Genomic DNA, 23,704 nt, shown 5'->3' with positions numbered 1-23,704 from the left:
AATTTCACAAAATCATTTTGAAGAAGATATTTCTTTTGACACACTTGAGGTTACACTTTGTGAGCAGAGGACCCAATCATCATTCCAGAAACTGAAGAAGCATGGTGCAAATCGGCATACAATACAGCACTCTCATCTCCTGCAGGTATATGCAGGAGAGATAGCTGCAAATTCATAAATTGGCATGTGTTGTACATTGCAAAGTCTGTGCATTTTGATATATCTCTCTCTCTACTGGGAGTAAATAAACATAGTTGAAACTTTATTGCTGGAACAGCACAGCAGGTCAGGCAGCATCCAGGGAACAGGAGATTCGACGTTTCGGGCACAGGCCCTTCTTCAAGAATGAGCAGAGAGTGTTCAGCAGGAGAAGATAAAAGGTAGGGAGGAGGGACTTGGAGGAGGGGCGTTGGAAATGTGATAGGTGGAAAGAGGTCAAGGTGAGGGTGATAGGTCGGAGTAGGATGGAGGCGGAGAGGTCAAGAAGAAGACTGCAGGTCAGGAAGGCGGTGCCGGGCTAGAGGGATTCGGCTGAGACAAGGTGGGGGGAGGGGGGGATGAAGAAACTGGTGAAGTCCAAGTTCATCCCCTGTGGTTGGAGGGTTCCCAGTCGGAAGATAAGACGCTCCTCCTCCGACCGTCGCGTTGTTGTGGTTTGGCGGTGGATGAGTCCAATGACCTGCATATCCTCGGTGGAGTGGGAGGGGGAGTTGAAATGCTGTGCTACAGGGTGGTTGGGTTGGTTCGTCCGGGTGGCCCAGAGGTGCTCTCTGAATCGCTCCGCAAGTAGGCGACCTGTCTCCCCAATATAGAGGAGGCCACACCGGCTGCAGCGGATGCAGTAGATGATGTGGGTGGAGGTGCAGGTGAATCTGTGGCGGATATGGAAGTTTCCTTTGGGGCCTTGGAGAGAAGTGAGGGGGGAGGAGTAAATAAACATAGTCCATTCATGAATGTCTGCAGCACAGCGTGTATTAGTTTTACTCAGGGGCAATACACAACAGTGTGTGTGTCCAACCCAGGAACAAGAATGCTAACAAGAATGACTAGCTAGTACTCAAATGCAATATCTCTGTGTCAATACCTTGTTTCAAAAGATTCATATCCCTTACCCAGCTCCTGAAAGTAGTCGGCAGAACAGGAATATACCATAGCCCTGGACAAATGATGAAAAGATGATAAAGACTCCATTGATGCTGAGGGCAATCATCAGACAATATCTTCTGCCCATTTTGTCTGCCAGACCACCCCAGACAAAGGCTCCTACCATCATTCCCAAGTATACTATCAAGCCTGAAAAACAGTAATAAGGAGATTAATAACAATCATATTAAATTTTTCCTCATAGATTGAACTTTGGTTTGAATGATGTAAATGTTGTTACGTGACCAAACACACCAGCTAATTCTGCACCCAGAATGATCCCAAACATATCAAATTATTCTTCTTTTTTGTTGGTATTGGCTGGTTGGGTCTCCGGGTGAACTCATTGCTTCCCTTAAAATATATTCAAGCTTTAACATCCATTTTAACAAGCAGAAAGTAACTTGGTTCAACATCGCATCAAAAGAATGATTTTAGTTAAGCCCTGAACTATGACCGTCTGCTTACGAAGGGTCGGTGCCATCCATTAACTCTTGCAGTTAAACCATAAACATACAAGGGCACTGAGTGAGGGCAAGATTAGACTCAGCTGGGATAACCATATCTGGGCGGCATGGACAAGTTGGACCGAAGAGTCTGTTTCCATGCTGTATATCTCTATGACTCTATGGCCCTACTTAATGGCATTCAGTATCACCACCTACAAGGAGCTCCTGAAGGTGGGTATGAAGTCATGGCTTAATATATATTAGCAACTTCAGGAGAAGATAGGCAAAGTCTAAGTAATGGTTCACTGGGCTTTGGATTATTATGGGCCAATTTCTTCTCTGAGTTACCACAAAGCATCCTGCTATTGAGTAGTTCCAGAGATTAGATGTATGAAGTAGAGAACAATCCTGGCTCATTCACCTGGCATAGGCCTGCACCCTGACAGAACCTTGAATACTTCACCTCCCCACTTGCATTAGGAACTTCTGGCTGCTGTTGGAATATCTTTTTATAATAGCTTTTTCTTATTCCCTCCCAGGATATGAGTGTCACTGGCAGGGCCAGCATTTATTGCCAAGTTGCCAAGGCAGGCGAGAGTCAACCACATTGCCATGGGTCTGGAGTCACATGCAGATCAGACCAGGTAATGATGTCCTTCTCTAAAGGACATTTGTGAACCAGATAGGGTTTCTTATTTGACAATCGACAACTGCTTCGTGGTCACTAGCCTCTTAATTCCAGATTTTTTAACTGAATTCAAATTCTATCATCTGCCATGATAGGATTCAAATCCGGATCCCCAGAACATTACCTGGGATTCTGGATTAATCACGCCCTCAGCAATCACCTAAAATATTGTTGGGGCATTTCTGAAGAAGGTTGCTGAACAAGTCTGTTCTCCAGGTTTGCTGGGACCCCTTTCCGCTTGGGTGCTCCAAGGTCACAATCAAAGGACAATATCAAGCTGAAGAGTCTAAAACATCTCCCATCATCTTCTCAATCACATCATTATCCTGGGTCTGTGTCCACCTAAGCCACACCACTAGGGAGAATCTCTCAAAACGCTAGGGTAACTCAGTGGAGTGGAGCCCCTGTGCCCACTACAAGCCTTTACGGTTTGTACCTAATATAGAAGAGCTTAAGGTGAAGGAATCCTTAGGAGGCAGTGATTATAATATGATTGAATTTATTCTGCAATTTTAGAGGGAGAATATAGAATCAGAGGTAAAGGTATTACAGCTGAATAAAGGCAACTACAGAGGCATCAGGGAAGAGCTGAGCAGATTTGAATGGAAGAGGAGCCTAGCAGGAAAGACAGTGGAACAGCAATGGCAGGAGTTTCTGGGAGTGATTCAGGAGACACAGCAGAGATTCATCCTGAGGAAAATGAAGCATGGTACAGGGAGGATGAGGAAACCATGGTTGACTAGGGAAGTCAGAGCTAGCATAAAAGCAAAAGAGAAAGCATATAATTTGGGGAAGGACAGTGGGAAACCAGCGGATTGCAAAGCTAACAAAGACCAACAGAAGGCAACAAAAATAGAAATAAGGAGGGAGAAGATTAAATATGAGGGTAAGCTAGCCAGTAATATAAAGGAAGAGTGTATGAGTTTCTTTGGATATATAAAGGGCAAAAGAGAAGTAAAAGTGGACATTGGACGACTAGAAAATGAATGCTGTAGAGATAGTAGTGGGAATTAATTAAATGGCTGAGGAACTGAATAATTACTTCGCGTCATCCGAAAAATTCAAGAGAATGAGGGGGCAGAGCTTAGTATGGTGACCATCACCAAGGAGAAGGTGCTAGAAAACCTGAATAGCCTGAGGGTGGATAAATCACCTGGACCTGATGGACTACACCCTAGATTTCAAAGGAGGATAACTGAAGAGATAGTGGAGGCATGTTCTTTCATGAATCACTAGAGTCAGGGAGGATCCCAGAGGACTGAAAAATCACTAATGTGAACCCATTTAAAAAGAGAATAAGGCAAAAGATGCAAAATTATAGGCCAATTAGCCTAATCTCAGGCATGGGTAAGATATTGGAGTCCATAATGAAGGATGAGATTTCTGAATACTTGAAAGTGTATGGTAAAACAGGGCAAAGTCAGCATGGTTTCATCAAGCAGAGGTCACGTCTGACAAATCTGCTAGAATTCTTTGAGAAAGTAGTGAGCAGGTTAGATCAAGGAGAACCAATGGATGTTATCTATCTGGACTTCAAGAAGGCCTTTGACAAGGTGCCGCACAGGAGGCTGCTGAGTAAAGTAAGGACCCATGGTGTTAGAAGCAAGGTGCCAGCATGGATTGAAGACTGGCTGCCTGGCAGAAAGCAGAGAGTGAGGATAAAAGGATCTTTCTCAGGATGTCAGCCTGTGACAAGTGGTATTCCGCATGGGTCAGTGTTGGGACCACAATATTTCACTTTATACATTAATGATCTAGATGAAGGTGCTGAGGGCATTCTGGCTACATTTGCAGATGTTACAAAGCTAGGTAGAATGACAGGTAGCATTGAGGAGGTGGGAAGGCTGCAGAAAGATTTGGACCGGTAAGGAGAGTGGGCAAAGAAGTGGCAGATGGAGTACAATTTGGGAAAGTGTGAGGTCATGCACTTTGATAAGAAGAATAGAGGCATGGACTATTTTCTAAATGAGGATAAAATTCAGAAGTAGAAAGGGCAAAGGGACTTGGGAGTTCTAGTCCAGGATTCTCTCAAGATAAACTTGCAGGTTGAGTCAGTAGTTAGGAAGGAAAATGCAATGATGGCATTTATTTTGAGAGGACTTGAATATAAAAGCAGGGATGTACTTCTGAGGCTCTATAAGGCTCTGGTCAGACCACATTTGGAGTATTGCGCTCAGTTTTGGGCCCTAGATCTCAGGAAGGATATATTGGCCCTGGACCAGATTCAGAGGAAGTTCATGAGAATGGTCCCAGGAATGAAAAGCTTAACATATGATGACTCTGACTCTATGGAGTTTAGAAGGATTAGATTCCCTACAGTGTAGAAACAGGTCCTTCAGCCCAACAAGTCCAAACCCACCCTCCAAAGAGTAACCCAACCAGACCCATTTCTCTCTGACTAATGCACCTAACACTTGGGCAATTTAGCATGGCCAATTCACTTGACTTGCACATCTTAGGACTGTGGGAGGAAACCGGAGTACCCAGTGGAAACCCACGCAGACACGGGAGAATGGCAAACTCCACACAGACAGTCACCCGAGGTTGGAATCGAACCTGGGATCCTGGTGCTGTGAGGCAGCAGTGCTAACCACGAAGCCACCATGCCACCTCCAAAGGTAATAGGGAAATCCCTGGAAATTACAGACCAGTCAATTTTAAGTCTGTGGTCAGCAACGTTTTGGAAAGAATTCTGAGGATGAGAGGGGATCTAATTGAAACTTACAGAATACTGAATGGCCTGGACAGAGTAGAGGAGAAAGTGAGGACTGGAGATGCTGGCGATCAGAGCTGAAAATGTGTTGCTGGAAAAGCACAGCAGGTCAGGCAGCATCCAAGGAACAGGAGAATCGACGTTTCGGGTATAAGCCCTTCTTCAGGAATGAGGAAAGTGTGTCCAGTAGGCTAAGATAAAAGGTAGGGAGGAGAGAAGGGGCCCTCCCCCCAAGTCCCTCCTCCCTACCTTTTATCTTAGCCTGCTGGACACACTTTCCTCATTCCTGAAGAAGAGCTTATACCCGAAACGTCGATTCTCCTGTTCCTTGGATGCTGCCTGACCTGCTGTGCTTTTTCAGCAACACATTTTCAGCTCTGGACAGAGTAGATGTTGGGAAGACGTTCCATTGGTAGGAAAGACTACGACCCAGGGGCAAAGCCTTAGAGTAAAGTGATGACCTTTTAGAATGGAGATACAGAGAAACTTCTTGAGCCAGAGAGTGGTGAATCTATGGAACTCACTACCACAGAAGACTGTGGAGGCTAGGTCATTGAGTATATTTAACATGTAGATAGGTTCCTGATTGTCAAGGGGATCAAGGGTTATAGAGAGAAAGCAGGAGACTGGGGTTCAGAAACATATCAGCCATGATTGAATGGCAGAGCAGATTCGATAGGCTGAATGGCCTAATTTCTGCTCCTATGTCTTATGGTCTTATAGGTCACTGGATGAGAATAGAGCACAGTCCACTTCAATTACTTCCTGTCATCATGTAGCCTGGTGAAACAACAGAGTCATTGACTCATCACATCAATCAATACAAATTTGTCAAGCTCAATGTAGCAGAAAATCATTCCCATTAAAGTCAATGGTTTCGATTTCTATCCATTGTAAATGGTTCACTAATGTATAGTCAAAAGGAAATACAAAAGGAACAGCAAAGAGGAGACTATTCCAAAACCATTTCACCATCTCTGATGATTCAGCCAGTTAATAGTTTCTTTACACCTCACACTTGAGCCACTCCTGAACCAATGTATTCCAGCAAATCAGCAAAGATTGCTCTGAAATAGAAGATTGCTTTGTATCAGACACAGCTCAGGGTGATGATGCATATTGCTAGACACCTTGAAGTAATGCTGTTGTGTGTCTTTGAGGAGAAACAAAGTTGATGGCCGAGATGTCAGAACATATTACATTTTACAACAGCAACATGCAGTTATACAGTAATAGTCATCACCTTAATCTCAGAAAAGTATAAGGCTGCTCTCTTATTAGACAGGGTCAACTGGGTCACCACAGTTCATGTGAAGGGCAAAGTTGTGAAAGCAGGTAGTGAACTCAGCTGATGATGGGAATTGAGCCCATTCTATTAGTATCTACATCAAAAACCAGCCATCCGGCCAGCCGAACTAATCAACCTCTATTGTCTTCAATAGAACACCAAGGCACATAAAGAAATACTGTGACAGACAATCAAAGACTAGCTTAAAGAGATTTAAGCCTTGGAGTGCATAAGGAGAAGAAAAGAGAGGTGGAAATGCAAGGTTAAGTGTCACAAATCCGAGAACCCCAAGGCTTCCTGAAACATATCCTGCCTGGATACGTAGTTAAACATTATTTAAGGCATCCCTGATGGCCACGTAAAACAGGCCTAAAGACCCATCCACTGACCTTAACCTTTCTGATAGCCAGGGTAATCAGTCATAGACACAACTGGAAAAATTTCAATTTTATTTTTAGAAAATTCATTTGAAGTCAGCAGGAATGAAGAACATTTTTCACAGCCAATGCCAGGACAATGGCTCTTTCTCCGATCTCCTCCCCCATCACCTGATTGGACACTACCACCACCACTTGACTGGGTGACATTCCGGTCTCCCTCAAGGCTGAGGATAATTCACATTGGCCTTTCAGACAGTCACTGAATTACATTATTCAGAATTTCCATTCCAGAATCAGATTTGGCAAGACTTCCAGCTTGCCCACAAGTCTGATACTTTTGTTTCCTCAACCCAAGCCCATAAATGTACTGAGACAGCCTACATCGACCAAGCTGACATTAGATAAGACAACACATGCTGGAAGCCATACTGGCTGGTGTAACTCAGGGCCACAGTGAAGCTTTGATCTCATGTCATGCTGTTGGCTTTTATCTAATAATTTCTCACTCACACCAAATGCAGTTTCCTAAGCACAGTTTGATATGCATGGTGTCAAAAGCCAAGGTTCAATTAACTGACCTTTAATGAAGTAAAAACCAGACTGAATTGGTTTTCAGTTTCTTAGTACTCAACAAAACAAGTCTAAATTCATCTGGAGATTCAGAGTTTGGTGCAGCCATTGTAGACAGGACTCCACCAAATGCACAACTGAATGTTATGACCAATCCCCAGGACAGGTTTCCCTGTTTATTATGGGATACCCCAAATTGATTAGCTCCGGACAGGAGGAATGGATTGTCTGTTCTTCTTTATTCACCTTGGTAGGTTAATTTAAAAAAGGAATCCTTCACTTGTAGATGCCTTTTTCCAAACAAAAACTGTTTATGTTTTAAAAGAAGCCAGGTTTTCTTGAATTGCCAGCAATTAGAAAGGATGTTGTGAAACTTGAACAAGTTCAGAAAAGATTTACAAGCATGTTACCAGGGTTGAAGCGTTTGAGCTATTGGGAGAGGTTGAATAGGCTGGGGCTATTTTGGAATCATAGAATCTCTACAGTGTGAAAACAGGCCATTCGGCCTACAAGTCCACCACCGTCCCAAGAGTAACCCACCCAGACCCATTCCCTTACTATTCTACATTTACCCCAAACTAATGCACATTACCTACACATCCCTAAACACTATGGACAATTTAGCACAGCCAACCCACCTAACCTGTACCTCTTTGGATTGTGGAAGGAAACCCATGCATACACAGGGAGAATATGCAAACTCCACACAGACCGTCGCCCAAGGCTGGAATTAAACCCGGGTCCCTGGCACTGTAAGGCTGCAGTGTTACCTGTGCCACCCTGGAGCATTAGAGGCCAAGAGGTGACCTTATAGAAATTTATAAAATCAGGAGGGGCATGGAATAGGGTGAATACCAAACGTCTTTCCCCCAGGATAGGGGAGTCCAAAACTAGAGGGCATAGGTTTAAGGTGAGAGGGGAAAGAAATAAAAAGGGATCTAAGGGGCAACTTGTTCACACAGAGGATGGTGCATGTACAGAATGAGCTGCCAGGGGAGGTGGTGGAGGCTGGTACAATTTTAACATTTAAAAGACATGTGGATGGGTTCATGAAAAGGAAGGGTTTAGAGGGACATGGGCCAAGTGCAGGAAAATGGGAGTAGATTAATTTAGGATATCTGGTCAGCATGGACGACTTAGGTCGAAGGGTCTGTTTCCGTGCTGTACAGCTCTATGACTCTAAGTGGCAGATGTGGGTACAATGACAAGACATTTGGATAGATAAATGAATAGGAAAACTTTGGAGGGATATGGGCGAGGAGCAGACAAATGGGCTTAGTTTAGTTTGGGATTATGTTCAGCATGGACTGGTTGTACCGAATGGTAAGCTTCCGTGCTGCATGACTCTATAACTCTATTAGAAGACATAAAAATGCAATACATATAGATTAAAATGAGAGGCAAGCACATAAAAGATAAAAGCCAAAACACATATATGGATCAGTCCGAGTTCTGTGAAAAGCAGACAAGGCTCTGTTGTGGATCTTCCAATGGATGATGCTAGTAACATTGACATTGATGGATACTCTTGGTTTTGCAGTTAGCTTAAATTCTTTTGTTCTGTTTCTCCCCGATGTGAAATGACCAGCAGCATTCAGAGCAGGAGAATGCCTTTACCTTTTCATCTGCAGTGCTGGAGTGTTTAATGCCTGCCACCAAGCTGTGACCCTCACAGCACATTAGTACACACACACTAGCATGAAAGTCCATTACCACACACAGACTACAGGTTGCAGTTTCTACATCCCGAAAAGGGTAAAAATGAAAATGTCTTTCTTGATCCTATTCTCTCTGTCTAGAATATAGTCTACGGAAGATGTTGTACTTCTGAGAGGAAAAAATTAGTTTGTCTTATACTTCAGCCTTTTGAAGTCTCTCTTTGTGAGGCTTCCTTGACACCTGCCAGGTGTGACATTCCATGATGTCCCTCAAGGCAGAATTACATTGTTCAGAATTTCCATTCTCAGTCAAGTTTTGGCACTAAGTTTTCTTTTTAAAGATTATGTTGGGCAGAACCGTAGAAATGTGAACACAGGTGGCTCAGTGGTTAGCACTGCTGCCTCACAGCGCCAGGGTCCCAGGTTCGATGCCAGCTGTGGGCGACTGTCTGTGTGGAGTTTGCACATTCTCCCTGTGTCTGTGTGGGTTTCCTCTGAGTGCTCTGGTTTCCTTCCACGTTCCAATGATGTGCAGGTCAGGTGAATTGGCCATGCGAAATTGTCCACAGGTGTTTAGGTGCATTAGTCAGAAGGAAAATGGGTCTGGGTGGGTTACTCTTCGGAGGGTCGGTGTAGACTTGTAGGGCCGAAGGGCCTGTTTCCACACTGTAGGTAATCTAATCTAAGTGTGGGGTAAGGTGAGTAAGATAGCAGTATAACGACAAGTCCAAATGGTCTGTTTCCACACTGTAGGGAATCTAACCTAAAAAGTGTTCAGCGAGGCTAATCTCGATGTCGGGAACAACTTGCTGCATCTTTTAACTAAACTTCCCACCTCCTCCAGCAGGACCTCTGGGTTTCGACCCACAAAGTGGAATGCTGATTTTCCCTTCTTTGCAATGTCTGGTGGAAATGTCAGGCACAGTGCAAGGCAGTTCTGGACTGACTGTGATTGGCTGGGTGCAAAGCAAGGATGCATCCTGGGATATCCTGGCACTACAGATTGTTCCTGACCTGGCAAGCGGTAGGATGGGGATAGAATTGGGCAAGGGGGTACCATGTGGGGTAGTTAGTCACCAAATGCAGTCAGAAAATCCCAAAAGCATGCAGAAAGATAGTGCTCCATGGATTTCAACAAAACTGGCTCATCGCCCAAAAAAAACTTCTGCCCTTTGTAATGAAAGGTTTGTAGGCTATCTGGGCATTATGATCCATCATCATGACCGTGATACTCTGTTTTGATCATAAGTCTTATAGCACATTAAAAGAATTTAGAACGATGACATGCCTATGATACAGGGAACCTGCCCACTTGATTCACAGTGGCAAAATTCAATGGTAGGAGAAATGTTTGTTGAGGTGAATGAAATCTTTTTCAGAGGTTACTTGCAAAATGTATAATCAGTTACTTTTGGAATGCTACCACTGTTCCTCCATCAGCAAATAGTGAACAGCTTGTATACAGCAAGATCCTACAAACTATCTAAGGACTTATCAGTGAGTGTATTGGTTCATCTTGGTGGAGGGAGAAAGTGAACCAAGGAGTGGCATGGTGGCTCAGTGGATAGCACTGCTGCCATACAGTGCCAGGACCCAGATTCCACCCTTGGGCAATCGTCTGTATGGAGTTTGCACATTCTCATTGTGTCTGCATGGGTTTCCTCCTACAGTCCAAAGATGAGCAGGTTCGGTCATTTGGCCATGTTAAATTGCCCATGGTGTTCAGGGTTAGGTGGGTTAGCTGTGGAAAATATAGGGAAGAGGTGGGTCTGGGTGGGATGCTCTTCAGAGGATTGATGTGGACTTGACAGGCTAAATGGCCTGCTTCTACACTGTAGGGATTTTATGATTTTAAGAAAACTCTCCAACTTTCTTTCAATAGTACGGAGGGATATTTTTCTATTTATTAGAGCAGAATGTTTAACATTTCTCCTTTTTTGGTTTGATTTATTACTGTCGCATGAACCAAGATACAGCAAAAAGTTTTGTTTTGCATGCAGTACAGATAGATCACACCATACAAGGTGCATTAGGGTAACAGAACAGAACAAAGAATATAATGTTACAGCTGAAGAGAAGATGCACAAAGAGTGAGATCAACATTTAAATTTAAAATCTGATAGGTCCATTTAGAAAGTCTGATAGCAGCGGGGAAGAAGCTGTTCTTGGACCTGTTGGTCCATGTGTTTAAGCTTTTGTATCTTCTGCCCAATTAGAAGAGGTTGGAAGAGATTCTAACCGGGGTGGGAGGGGCCTTTGATGATATTGGCTTCCCTCCTGCAGCAGTGAGAAATGTAGATGGAGTCAACGGATGGAAGGTCGGTATGTGTGATAGACTAGCCTATGTTCACAACGTCCTATAGTTTCTTACAATCCTTAGCAGAGCAGTTGCCATACCAAGCCATGATAGAATGCTTTCTGTGGTGCATCTATAAAAATCGTTAAGAATCTTTACAGACATGCCGAATTTCCTTAGCCTCCTGAGGAAGTGGTGCCATGGTTATGCTTTCTTGACCATGAGTGGACCAGGACAGATTGTTGGTGATCATCACTCCCAGGAACATAATGCTCTCAAACACCTCCACCTCAGCACCATTGATACAGACAGAGGCATGCCCTCCACGTTGCTTCCTGAAGTCAATGACCTGCTCTTTTGTTTTGTTGACATTGAGGGTTTCAGCTTAGATTGTGTCTCAGATCCCTAAAGGATTTGAACCCACAGTCTCGAACTTAAAATGTGGCCAATGAAGCTTGCAATGAGATGTAGAAATCCAGGGCAAAAGTTTCTGTTTGATTGTGTTGGTATGTCCAGCACAATTCATCCAGTAAACCAAGGAATTTCAAATACAAGTGATATCCAGCACAAACTCAGTTCCACAGTTTTGCACACTGGTTTAAAAACTGGTTGAAACTGGCCTTGCCATAAACCTGATTGCATTCCCAGATTGGAATAATCAATTTATAGAGTTTATATTTGACACCATGCAAACAAACTTGATCCAAAAACTCAAGAGAATAAAAGCTCCTAAAGGTAGTGCTATTTTAAACAGAATTTACGCTGGGATTGCATTATTTTGGCCAAAAGCTGGAGAAATAAAAATTAATGAACACGTCGATGAGATTCTGAGCTAATCTGTGACCTCACCGTGACCTCACCGGTGCATATGCTAGTGTTTTTTGGAATGCTGTCTCTCAAGTGGGGTGAAAGCGGAATCTTTGAAAATTTTCAAGGCAAAAAACTGATAAATTCTTAGTCAGCAAGTGAGATGTTGTCGTGGGTAAGTGGGAATGTGGAGTTGAGGTGACAATCAAAACTGTCATCGTCTTAGTAAACGGTGGAGCAGGCTTGAGGGGCCAAATATCTTACTCATGCTCCTAACGTGTTGGTTCATATGTTTGGAGCCTGTCCAAACTGAAGCATGTTGCTCTGTAGCCTTATCACCACGTACAATGTAATAATGAACATGGTTTAACAATTAGTGCAATGTTTGGACCAAGGTGCCTGGATTCGATTCCACCCTTGTGAGACTGTCTGTGTGGAGTTTGCACATTCTCCCCATGTCTGTTTGGGTTTTCTCCCACAGTCCAAAGATGTGCAGGTTAGGTGGATTGGCCGTGCTAAAGTGTCCAGGGCTGGGGGTGGGGTGGGATGCTCTTTGGAAGCTTAGTGTGAATGCAATGGGCTGAATAACCTGCTTCCACACTGTAGGGATTCTATGAAGACCCAGAGAACCCACAGTACAGCACGATCAAACAACTATCTCATTTTTAAAATCACTGTTCTATATTATTTTCGTGCTATACAAAATTGCATAATAAATAACATTGATTTCCTGCCTTCTACTGGGAATAGTGTCAAGGGAATGAACTGCCTTGTTAGTTTCTCAGGATGTCACCAGTTTTGAATGAACCTACTAACAATAAAGTGATTCTACTCTGCAGAGGAGTATATCGTTTGAGATTTGCGCAGCAAACAAAATAACTGTGTTAACAATAGCTGATAGACTGATAATTGTAAAGACCACATCTTTTTAACTCCACCAAACTCTTTCCAATTAGTTGTCAAAGCGGTGTTTAATTAGAAAATTCACTACAAATTCACTATAAGCACAAAGTAAGGGCTGCTGTGGCACAGTGGTAGTGTCACTACCTCGGGGCCAAGAGGTCCAGATTCAAGATCCACCTAGCCCAGAGATGTGTCATAATGTGTCCAATCAGGTTGATCAAAATAAGAATGACATATGAAGTGTAAAGAGGTCCCATACACCTCAGACAATGACTATCTAAATCATGTTAAGGAACTGTAGAATTTGGGGTACGAATACTGAGATCACTAAACATGGTGATACAGGTTAATAAAAGCAAAGCTAACACATATTTGGGTTCACCTATAGGATTGGAAATGCATTTTAAACTAATATAACCGTTAGTTAAATCAAGATTGCAATGCAATGATCAGTTCTAAATTCCATTCCCTAGGTAGGATATTATAAAAGAATGAAGAAAGTGCAAAAAGTGTGTACTAAAACTTGGAGGTTATAAGCTGAATGTGGAGCCTGTTATCACAGTAGGTACCTAGAGCAAGTAACAGAGGTGCATTCAAGAGGAAGCTAATTAAGGATATGGGGATGGAAGAGGGTTGGATAAACAGAGATGGACGAGGCTCAGGTGGAGCAAAAAAACTGACATGGCCCATTTAGGGTGAATGGCTAAATTCTGTACATGCTACATAATATTTTGTAAGGAACATTCTATATAAATATTCAAAAAGACATATATTTAAAGGGCTAATTTTCAGGGTTATGGGTTAAAGCTAGGCTTGGGACTAAATTGGACAGCTTTTTCAAATAGAGATAAATCCTAATTCAGCACACCAGGATGTCATACTGAGATGCATCCAAATCACTGAAACAGAGATTGTTATTATTATTGAACACTATCTATGGTCTATTTGCTTCATGGCATGAATCTATGAAGGAAAAAAATCCTCCTGCTCCTAGTCTAGTTTTGCTGTGACTATTTTCATCTCCTCCAGGCTTATGTTTTGTTTCTTTACTTTTCAGATTACTGCCTACTTTTATTTTGTTCTATCATCATTTATGGAATAAAATCAATCCTGTTCTCCATCCTCTCTCAGTCTTTCCCCTTTCCTCCTCCCGTCACTGTCTCTCTCTTATATCAGCTATTCATCCTTTCATGTGCTCCACTTCTAATGACTTGCAATGTTAAATATTGCTTCTCTCTCCACGCGTGGTGCCTGACCTGCTGAGTGTTTAACAGTATTGCCTGTGCTGATTTTAAAAATTCCTATTCTGGATGATGGCCTTCTCTATATAATGGCTGCAAGGGTATGGTTATTGCCCAGTACATTATGGGATGAAGTTTACTTTACACAAGGAAACTTGCAGCCAACAGAATAGAGTACCTTTTCATCCCATCAGTCTGAAAGGATCGAAATGAATGGATTCAAATGAGAAGTGACTGCCACTTATTGTGCTGTGTGTATACAGATTGGAGTACTGGAGGTTCGTGCTCAGGATTGGAATTGTTATTTAAGAAAGCTTATAAATGTGTTTGAAGCAGTTCAGAGAAGGCTTACCACACTAAGACCTGGAATGGATGGGTCATCTAATGTTGAATTTGTATTGACTGGAGTTTAGCAGAGTAAGAAAGAACTTCTTTTATTCACCTGTGAGACATGGGTGTCACTGGCTGGCTAGCATTTATTAGCCCTCCCTAGTTGCCCTTGAGAAGGTGGTGGTGAGCTGCCATCTTGAACTGTTGTATTCAACCTGCTGTAGATAGACCCACAATGTCATTAGGAAAGGAATTCCAGGATTTGGATCCAGTGACAATGAAGGGACAACGATAAATTTCCAAGTCAGGATGGTGAGTAGCTTGGAGGGGAACTTGTAGATGGTGGTGTTTCCATGTATCTGCTGCCCTTGTCCTTCTACACAGAACTGATCATGAGTTTGGAAGGCGCTGTCAAAAGGTGCCTTGGTGAATTTCTGCAGTGCATCTTATTGATTGTACACACAGCTGATACAGAGACTCGGTGGTGAAGGGAGTGGACGCATGTGGATGTGATGCCACTTACTATATTGAAACATCTAGGCTCCTGATGTGGCTGTGGAAAGATGTTTCCTCTTACAGGAGAATCTAGAACTAGGGGGTTACCATTTAAAAATAAGGAGCCACTCATTCACAGCAGAGATGAAGCAATTCTTTTCTTACAAAGATCGTGAGTCTTTGCAACTCTCTTCCTCAAAAGGAAGTGGAAGCCAAATCCTTGAAATTTTTGAAGACAGAGATGGATAGATACTTTTTCAACAAGGGAGTAGAAAGATATGTGGAGTTGAGGTTACAATCACTATTAGAGCTGAAAATGTGTTGCTGGAAAAGCACAGCAGGTCAGGCAGCATCCAAGGAGCAGGAGAATCGACATTTCGTGCATGAGCCCTTCTTCAGGCTCATGCCCAAAACATCGATTCTCCTGCTCCTTGGATGCTGCCTGACCTGCTGCGCTTTTCCAGCAACACATTTTCAGCTCTGATCTCCAGCATCTGCGGTCCTCACTTTCTCCTACAATCACTATTAGCCTATTCCTGCTCCTAACTTGAACGTACATCCAAAAGGTACAAATCAGTTCTTTTAAACAAAACATTCAGGAGAGATTAAACGTGTGAGCCATGAGTACACCAAGATTAGAGAAAAGCTGCTTCCTCCATGACTATCAATAGATCTTAAATCCCAAATTCAGAACAGCATCCCATTTTGCATCAATAATGCATTCCAGCTTCCTGTTTGTCTACTTTGGATTCCAGCATCTGCAGTTTTTTTGTCTCGAACTCAATATAGCATTTGCCTCATTTCCTACAGCTTTTCTGAGCATGAATTGCCCAGATTAATACCAGATTACAGCTTTGTGTTCCATGCCCACTAGGTATTGACTTTCCCTTAGAAGGACAAGAATGCTCCTAACTCACCAGACTGGCTGGATCCAAAAGTTCGAGGTGAAAGGACAACTTCTAATTCACATCAATGCCCAGTCCCCAAGGAGGAAAGCCAATCTGTCCCAACCTTTATTTGACTTTACAGCAATGCTGCTCGAAAACTATTGAGTGGTTTTGAGGCACTCTGCAATCACAATCTCATTACGTTCCACTTTGGCCAAGGTACTTAAGAGTACTACAGGTCCAAAAATTTATTTGCTTGGTTGTCAATACATAAAATGGAAGATGGTACTTTACCAGATAATTTTTATTATACTCCTCAATCAATAGGAGAGCTGAGAGCTCACATCACAGATCATTCTCTGTGCTGTCTAACAGTCTGGGCATTTGGCCATCATTTTAATGAGCTCCTGCACGAACAGCAAAATATTGTTTTCACTCTTGTTAAAATGGTGTTAACCATTCAAAGTACCTCTATCGCATTATTGTTTAAAACAACTATTTAACCTCTTGAGTATTTAAAGACTTAAAGGTCTGCATCATCACACATTAACCTGAAATGATGTTGCGTCTTATTTGTGCAGGTTAGTGAGAGAGAAACTGCTCTCTTACTTGGGCACCTTTCTCCCATTCTCCCAGAACAGCTTTCTCTCACTCTCTCAGTCAAGTTGAGTTTAACATTCCATGGATTTGAGGAACTTTCACAGATCTCATTCAGCTGTTGTTCTCCACCTATCAGCCTAGAGAATGTGGATGGTGTCCTATTGTCATTATCTAATCTGACATTAGACACTTGGAGCAGGATTTTCCCAGCCCCTGGTTTTGGGGATGAGAGTCTGAATGAGAAAGAGCATGTGAGAAGGGGGGAGGTGGAGATATGTGTGAAGGGCAGAGAAGGTGGGTGTGGCAGGGACAGGAAGAGTGTGAGGGAGGGCGTGGCAATGCTTATGGGAGTTGGGGTTGGGGTTGTTGTTTGTGACGGGTGGGGATGGTAGGTGTGGAGGGTAGGGGTGATACATGTAGGGGGGGTTTGGGAATGTTATGTGGAAGGGTGGGGATGGTGTGTGTGTTGGGTTGGGGGATGGGGATGGTATATGTGGGGTGGGGAGTGGTGTGTGGAGGTATGGGGTGGTGTGTTTGGAGATTGGTTGGGATTGGTGTTTCTTTGGGGTGGGGTGGGTGTGGTATGTGTGGGGTTGGGAATGGTGTGTGGAGGTGTGGGGGTCGTTTGTGTGCGGGGGAGGGTTGGATGGGGGTGGTGTTTGTGTATGGACATGGGGAGGGGTGTGATATGTGTGGGGTTGGGAATGGTGTGTGGAGGGGTGGAGATGGTGTGTGTGGGGTGTGGTAATGGTGTGTGTGGGGTATGGTAGACATGAGCAATAAATGCTGACTCAGCTAGAGATGCTCACCATTTATTTAAACGAAAATTGATGATAGCTTCATAGCAATATTACTACACGAGCTTTTAATGCCAGTTTTTCTATTAATCAGTAGAATTTTATTAATTGATTGAATTCAAAGTCTACCAGCTGCTGTGATTGGACTCGAACTCAGAATATTGGCCATATCCACAAATCCAGTGACTCTGTCACTACACCCCTATCTCCCCCTGATTCCCACTGTACCAAATATCCCTGTGGTGCCACTTACCCAGCATTCCTTTGTTGGAATTAGACATGCACATGTCCCTTTCGGCAACAGGAAGTACAAAGCCGACCACAAACACTTCGACTCCATCAGCCATCAGCGCTAAGCCTAAGACAAAGAAGAGTGTCCACTGGAAGCGTCCATGTCCGCACTCCTCAATGATTGACTCGTACTGGTGTGCCAACTGCTCCTCATCCTTCATACGTTCAGCAATGAGATCTGCTTGGTCCCTGTACTCATCAGAAATGGGTTGTGTTGCTGCCATCCGATTAGCCTTAATATCATCTGGATGTGGGATCCCCTGGTATTCCCCCTCATAGATTTCATCATCTTCGTCATGCCCTTCTGTGGCATCACTGTCAGCATCTTCCTGAGCATGGGGATCATCACTGTGGTAATATCCCCCATCTTGTGAGGCATGTTCCCCACCACCTTCGTACCGTCTATAAGAGTCTTGCATCCTACCATGCCTCTTCGCCTCATAGGCAATATCCTTGGCTCCTTGAAAGAAGTTTGAATTATTCGCAAATCTGTCGTCCATTGTGCTGACAGGAAAATAGACCTCTTGTGAAGGACACCTCAGTTATATGTACATAGTTTTGTCTGCATAAATCACAATTGATCTCACTGTTAAAAACAAGCCACACCGCTGTTTGAATTCTCCTCAGCAGGTTTCCTAGCAGGACACTGTTGCTGTAAGAACTTTGAAATTCTTCACTATTTTTCAGTTCCACAATGAGGTTACTGCATGTCTCTGAGAGAAATGCTCATGTAAACCCGAAAATGGTAGGGCAAGTCTTGCGACTATAAAATCCTTTACTATCCGGTTCTATCGATGTCTTGAAGTGATGGATGAGCTTCAGTACCTCTCATTGACTGGTCCAAATGGTCAATTTCTGCAGTAAAGAAGAAAAATAAAATAAACTTAGCTGTCTTCAAGGCATAGATTGGAAATGAAATGAGTTACTTTCACAACCTGTCTCTTTCCAATCTCATCTCTGATTAAGCTGTTAAGATTGTCTGGCAAACTGACAGTCCGTAGAGGCTGCAAATAAAAATTTACATACGGTGGAATCTCCAATCCATTTAATTAAATGCGAAGCCTAAATTAAATAGATAGGGGATAATTTTTTTTCAAACATAATGGGTAATTTATAGAGGAAAACCAAAGGAACTGTGGATGTAAATCAGGAACAAAAGCAGAAGTTGCTGGAAAATCTCAGCAGGTCTGGCAGCATCTGTGCAGAGAAATCAGAGTTAATGTTTCATGACCGGTGACCCTTCCTCATTCTGAAACGTTAGATCTAATTTCTCTTCACAGATGCTGCCAGACCTGCTGAGCTTTTCCAGCAATTTCTGTTTTTGTTGGATCATTTATAGATCCCGTTCATCAAAGCATATTGTTTGTATTTACAGCTTTATTAGTCTCTGAATTACAAATGTTATCTTTAATCCCCACTGTGCTCTGACCCTGGGCTGGCAACAGGAATAGGTGCAGACCATTTGGTCTACTTTGTCTACCCCAACATAAGGAGGTGCCACAACAGATGACAGTAGAGTTGTACAAGGAGGCGAGAAAACAGCCAACACTCCTATTGCAGGGTGCTGTGCCTGCTGGAGAGTGCATGTAAATGGATGTTGAATGAGAATCAAGTGCTTGACTTGAATGCCACCCCTCCTCCCCCATCTCAAAGAACAACCTGGCAATTATCAATTACAGGTGTTAGGGTCACAAGTTAAGAATAAATATTTTGCTGAAGCTTTTCATTTTTGCACTCACCAGGAGATATGCAAGAACACCAAACTTCAAATGGCAGCCATGATGTGGAGGTGCTGGTGTTGGGCTGATGTGAACTAAGTCAGAAGTCACATGACATCAGGTTATAGTCATAGAATCATAGAGATGTACAGCATGGAAACAGACCCTTCGGTCCAACCCATCCATGCCGACCAGATATTCCAACCCAATCTAGTCCCACCTGCCAACACCCGGCCAGATATCCCTCCAAACCCTTCCTATTCATATACCCATCCAAATGCCTTTTAAATGTTGCAATTGTACCAGCCTCCACCACTTCCTCTGGCAGCTCATTCCATACTCGTACCACCCTCTGTGTGAAAAATTTGTCCTTTAGCTCTCTTTTATATCTTTCCCCTCTCACCCTAAACCTATGCCTTCTAGTTCTGGACTCCCCCAACCCAGGGAAAAGACTTTGCCTATTTACCCTATCCATGCCCCTCATAATTTTGTAAACCCCTATTAGGTCACCCTTCAGCCTCCAACGCTCCAGGGAAAACAGCCCCAGCCTGTTCAGCCTCTCCCTATAGCTCAAATCCTCCAACCCTGGCAACATCCTTGTAAATCTTTTCTGAACCCTTTCAGGCTTAGCAACATCTTTCCAATAGGAAGGAGACCAGAATTACACACAATATTCCAACAGTAGTCTAACCAATGTCCTATACAGCCGCAACATGACCTCCCAACTACTGTACTCAATACTCTGACCAATAAAGGAAAGCATACCAAATGCCTTCTTCACTATCCTATCTACCTGCGACTCCACTTTCAAGGAGCTATGAACCTGCACTCCAAGGTCTCTTTGTTCAGCAACACTCCCTAGGACCTTACATTAAGTGTATATGTCCTGCTAAGATTTGCTTTCCCAAAATGCAGCACCTCGCATTTACCTGAATTAAACTCCATCTGCCACTTCTCAGCCCATTGGTCCATCTGGTCAAGATCCTGTTGTAATCTGAGGTAACCCTCTTCGCTGTCCACTGCACCTCCAATTTTGATGTCATCTTCAACTTACTAACTGTACCTCTTATGCTCACATCCAAATCATTTATGTAAATGACAAAAAGTAGAGGGCCCAGCACCGATCCTTGTGGCACTCCACTGGTCACAGGCCTCCAGTCTGAAAAACAACCCTCCACCACCACCCTCTTCTTTGTCAGGTGCACCTCGTGATTTCAAATAAACCTGTTGGACTATAACCTGATGTGTCATGTGACTTCTGACAAATTTCAAATGATTTCAAGAATTATACTACAGAAGGAAAGGGATTCGGATTGATCAACAATATTGGCTGTGATTGGCTGAAGTGTTGCTATGGAGAAAGTAACAGGAAACTATAATTTCCCTAAACTGCTTGTATAATTCCAAAAAGAAGCAAGACAGGAACATATTCCTTTTCATGAACACATGATGAAAAGCAGAATGTCTCCCTTTGTAGCCATATTCAAGTTCACTACCGCCAACTGGCTGAATGATTATTTTACTCAACTGTTACACTCTTGCCTCTGAGGCATACGTTTCTCAACAAACGACGTCAGAGCAAGAACAGGCCATTCAATCTGTTCCACCGTTAAAATAGATCATCACTGACCCATACATCCATCTCATTTACTCCTCTATCTTCCATACTGCTCAGTTAAAAAAAATTAGCAACCACTGTCTGAAAACTTTCAAATCCCACTAGAGGCAAGAGGGTTTTCTGAGTCTATCCCATCAACTTCTGTACTCAGTTTAAACACCTCAATCAGATTAGAGATCACACCAAATGTGAAGATATTTCCCCAAACCATTGCAAATGTAAAAGGAAGTGTGCTCTTATGACTAAAAATCATTATGTTATCAGATCATCTATAGCATTGTCACACAAGAATATTAGACCACCAATGTTATTCTGCAGCTTCACATTAATATAAGCCCTGTTTCAATAATTAAACTATAGATAACCAAAGGGAGGCCAAAGTTCCAATTAAATCAGAGTGTATCTTAAACTGTCTGAACCCTTGGATTTGATTGCATTTCTAAATACAATCTCTAAGATCTAGCAGTTGCTTTGTGCTCATCAAGGTCAATGCTGATAAAACAAAGACTTCTTCACATTTTGGCACTTAGAACCAATATTAAGAACGCCCATGTCATATATAATTGGTGTTATGTCCAGAAAAGACCCTTGCCCTGCCTTTTCAATATTTTTAACTTCAGTTCCAGAAGGGTGTAACTCCCTTCCCTAGTGGACGAGTGAAATATTTCCATCTTCCCCAGCAGCACCCATATTATTTCTCTCCGTGAGGTTTCTAAATTAGTAACAATGTGGCATTGTTGGATGTCAGACATAATCTGTTGACGATGCTCATGAGGTAGTAGAATGAGAAAGTAATCTTCTCAACTTAGGAAAACCGAAAGAACTGCAGATGTTTTAAATCAGAAAGAAAAACAGAAATTGCTGAAAAAGCCAGCAGGCCTGGCAGCATCTGTGGAGAGAAATCATAGTTAATGTTTCAGGTCAAGTGACCTTTCCTCAGAACTCAATTTCTCCTCAGTGCTATATGGCTGATCCCATATCCCGAGATTACCATCCTTAGTCCAGGAGAAACTGCTTGTCAAATGCTCCCAAAATTTTATATTTCAATGTGATCTGCTCTCATTCTTCTAAACTCCAGAGATTGTAGCCCATTTACTGAATTTCTCCTCATGGGTCAGTGTTCTCATAACAGGCTTCAATCTAGCAAATTTTGTTCAGCCATTCTCTAATGCAGGTGCAGGTACATTCTCTTGAAACTGCCTGTCTAAACTCCCAAGTTGTCAGAAAACTGGATATCTTTTAGAACAGACCACACATCTTGTTATTTTACTCGATTAAAATGTACCAAACTGGCTAAAAGCTGGAGATCACAGCGGGTCAGGCAGCATTCATGGAGAGAGAGCAAGCTAACTTTTTGAGTCTACATGACTCTTCATCAGAGCCTTCTAGACTCGAAACGTTAGCTTGTTTTCTCTCCATAGATGTTGCCTGACCCGCTGCAATCTCCAGCTTTTGTTGTTCTCAGTGCAGATTCCAGCATCTGCAGTAATTTGTTCCTCCAAACTGGATAAGTTGGTTAGATGCTGCATGGCACCACACTTCTTGTCTCTTTCACCACTTCTGTGTGCCAGCTCATTCCTGTGCTTTGCGTGACCCTTGACCTCACCTGGTTTGAACCATCCAATGTGCCGGACCTGAAATCTGGCAAAAGCCAAAATCTGGCACAAAAGCTTCAGCCTAAAGACTATTGGTTTTGAGGCAATGTATCTGCCTATCCTTCTTTAGAGAAGGTGACCAAAACACCATGTGTGCTCTCAGCGAGGCCCTGTACACTTTTCACTGTATCTAGGTATATGTGACAATATTAAATAATTCTAAATCTAAAAAAAAATCGAAATACCTTTGCAGCAAGACTTCTTTGTACTAAAGGAAGCTTTGTAATAAAGTCCAACATACCATTTACATGTTTCATATTTGAAATTCAGTCCGATGCCAATTTCTTTACTTTTGAAAATGGTAATAGAACATAGAACATAGAAAAGTACAGCACAGAACAGGCCCTTTGGCCCACGATGTTGTGCCGAGATTTAATCGTACTGTCAAATATAGTAACTTAACCTACGTACCCGTCAACTCACTGCTATCCATGTGCATGTCCAACAGTCGCTTAAATGTCCCCAATGTATGGTCTAGAAACAATCACTAAAGGGGGATTGCTGTTCATTGTCCAGATACTTCCCCAAAATCCTACCTCACATTTGAGGCCAAGAAGGTTTGCAAAGTTTGGATTTAACATAAAAGCAATCTATCAAAAATGCAACAACTAAAATAATTTGTAATAATAACATTCAAAAATACTCACTAAGGTCAATGGAATCATTGACAGCTTTCACCTGTGGAGCGGTACCAAACAAGAAGAGCTGTCAGAAGTCATTCCGTGTCTATTGTAACACAGCTAGACTGGGTATTGTCAATCTGTCACTACCTTTGCATTGTACTCCAACAAGAGCAGATATTAGGCCACAGCTGTCCTTTATTGAAATGTGAGAGAATCATCTGAAGAATGTCATCACCTATGCCACATGAACAATCCAGAGAAAAACTCTTTAAAAAATCTGATTCTGTGAAATGATAAAATTATTGTCATTTTTAAAATGATTACAATCACATCTACAGTAAAGGCTTGTCTGATTCATTGCTGGTTCCCTGCATTTATGGGGGTGGCTTATGCCTCCAGAAAGCTTTTGTTAATACGCAGATGCATCTGTTCTGCTACTGTTTAAAGGGATACTGCCCTTTTGATCAAGATTTCCCAGCAACCTCCTTTGCATTTGTTTGCAAAGACTTAATACGCGCATCGTGCTTGTATTTCAGTCATTTACACATGATGCT

At 42.7% G+C, this 23,704-nt stretch overlaps 1 protein-coding gene across 4 annotated transcripts in view; it reads right to left on the bottom strand.

Moving 5' to 3' along the window:
* The window catches only part of LOC122540918 (synaptic vesicle glycoprotein 2B-like), a 204,953-nt gene that overhangs the window by 39,194 nt on the left and 142,055 nt on the right, over window positions 1-23,704 (bottom strand). For 3 of the 4 annotated variants that reach the window (XM_043677219.2, XM_043677216.2, XM_043677217.2), the window contains exons 2-3: window positions 17,499-18,391; window positions 1,113-1,293 (exon numbers count right to left, since the gene is read on the bottom strand). In XM_043677219.2, coding sequence (XP_043533154.1) covers window positions 1,113-1,293; window positions 17,499-18,036 — 719 coding nt within the window. In that variant the 5' untranslated portion in view covers window positions 18,037-18,391. Of the gene's footprint in view, window positions 1-1,112; window positions 1,294-17,498; window positions 18,392-23,174; window positions 23,279-23,704 lie in introns of those variants that run through there. The other variant, XM_087981478.1, reaches the window with a different exon arrangement.

Source organism: Chiloscyllium plagiosum, unplaced genomic scaffold (genome assembly GCF_037043375.1).
Source record: "Chiloscyllium plagiosum isolate Xiang-an unplaced genomic scaffold, Cpla_swu_hap1 HiC_scaffold_39, whole genome shotgun sequence".
Classification (NCBI taxonomy): domain Eukaryota; kingdom Metazoa; phylum Chordata; class Chondrichthyes; order Orectolobiformes; family Hemiscylliidae; genus Chiloscyllium; species Chiloscyllium plagiosum.
This window is presented reverse-complemented; position numbering and strand designations above follow the sequence as displayed.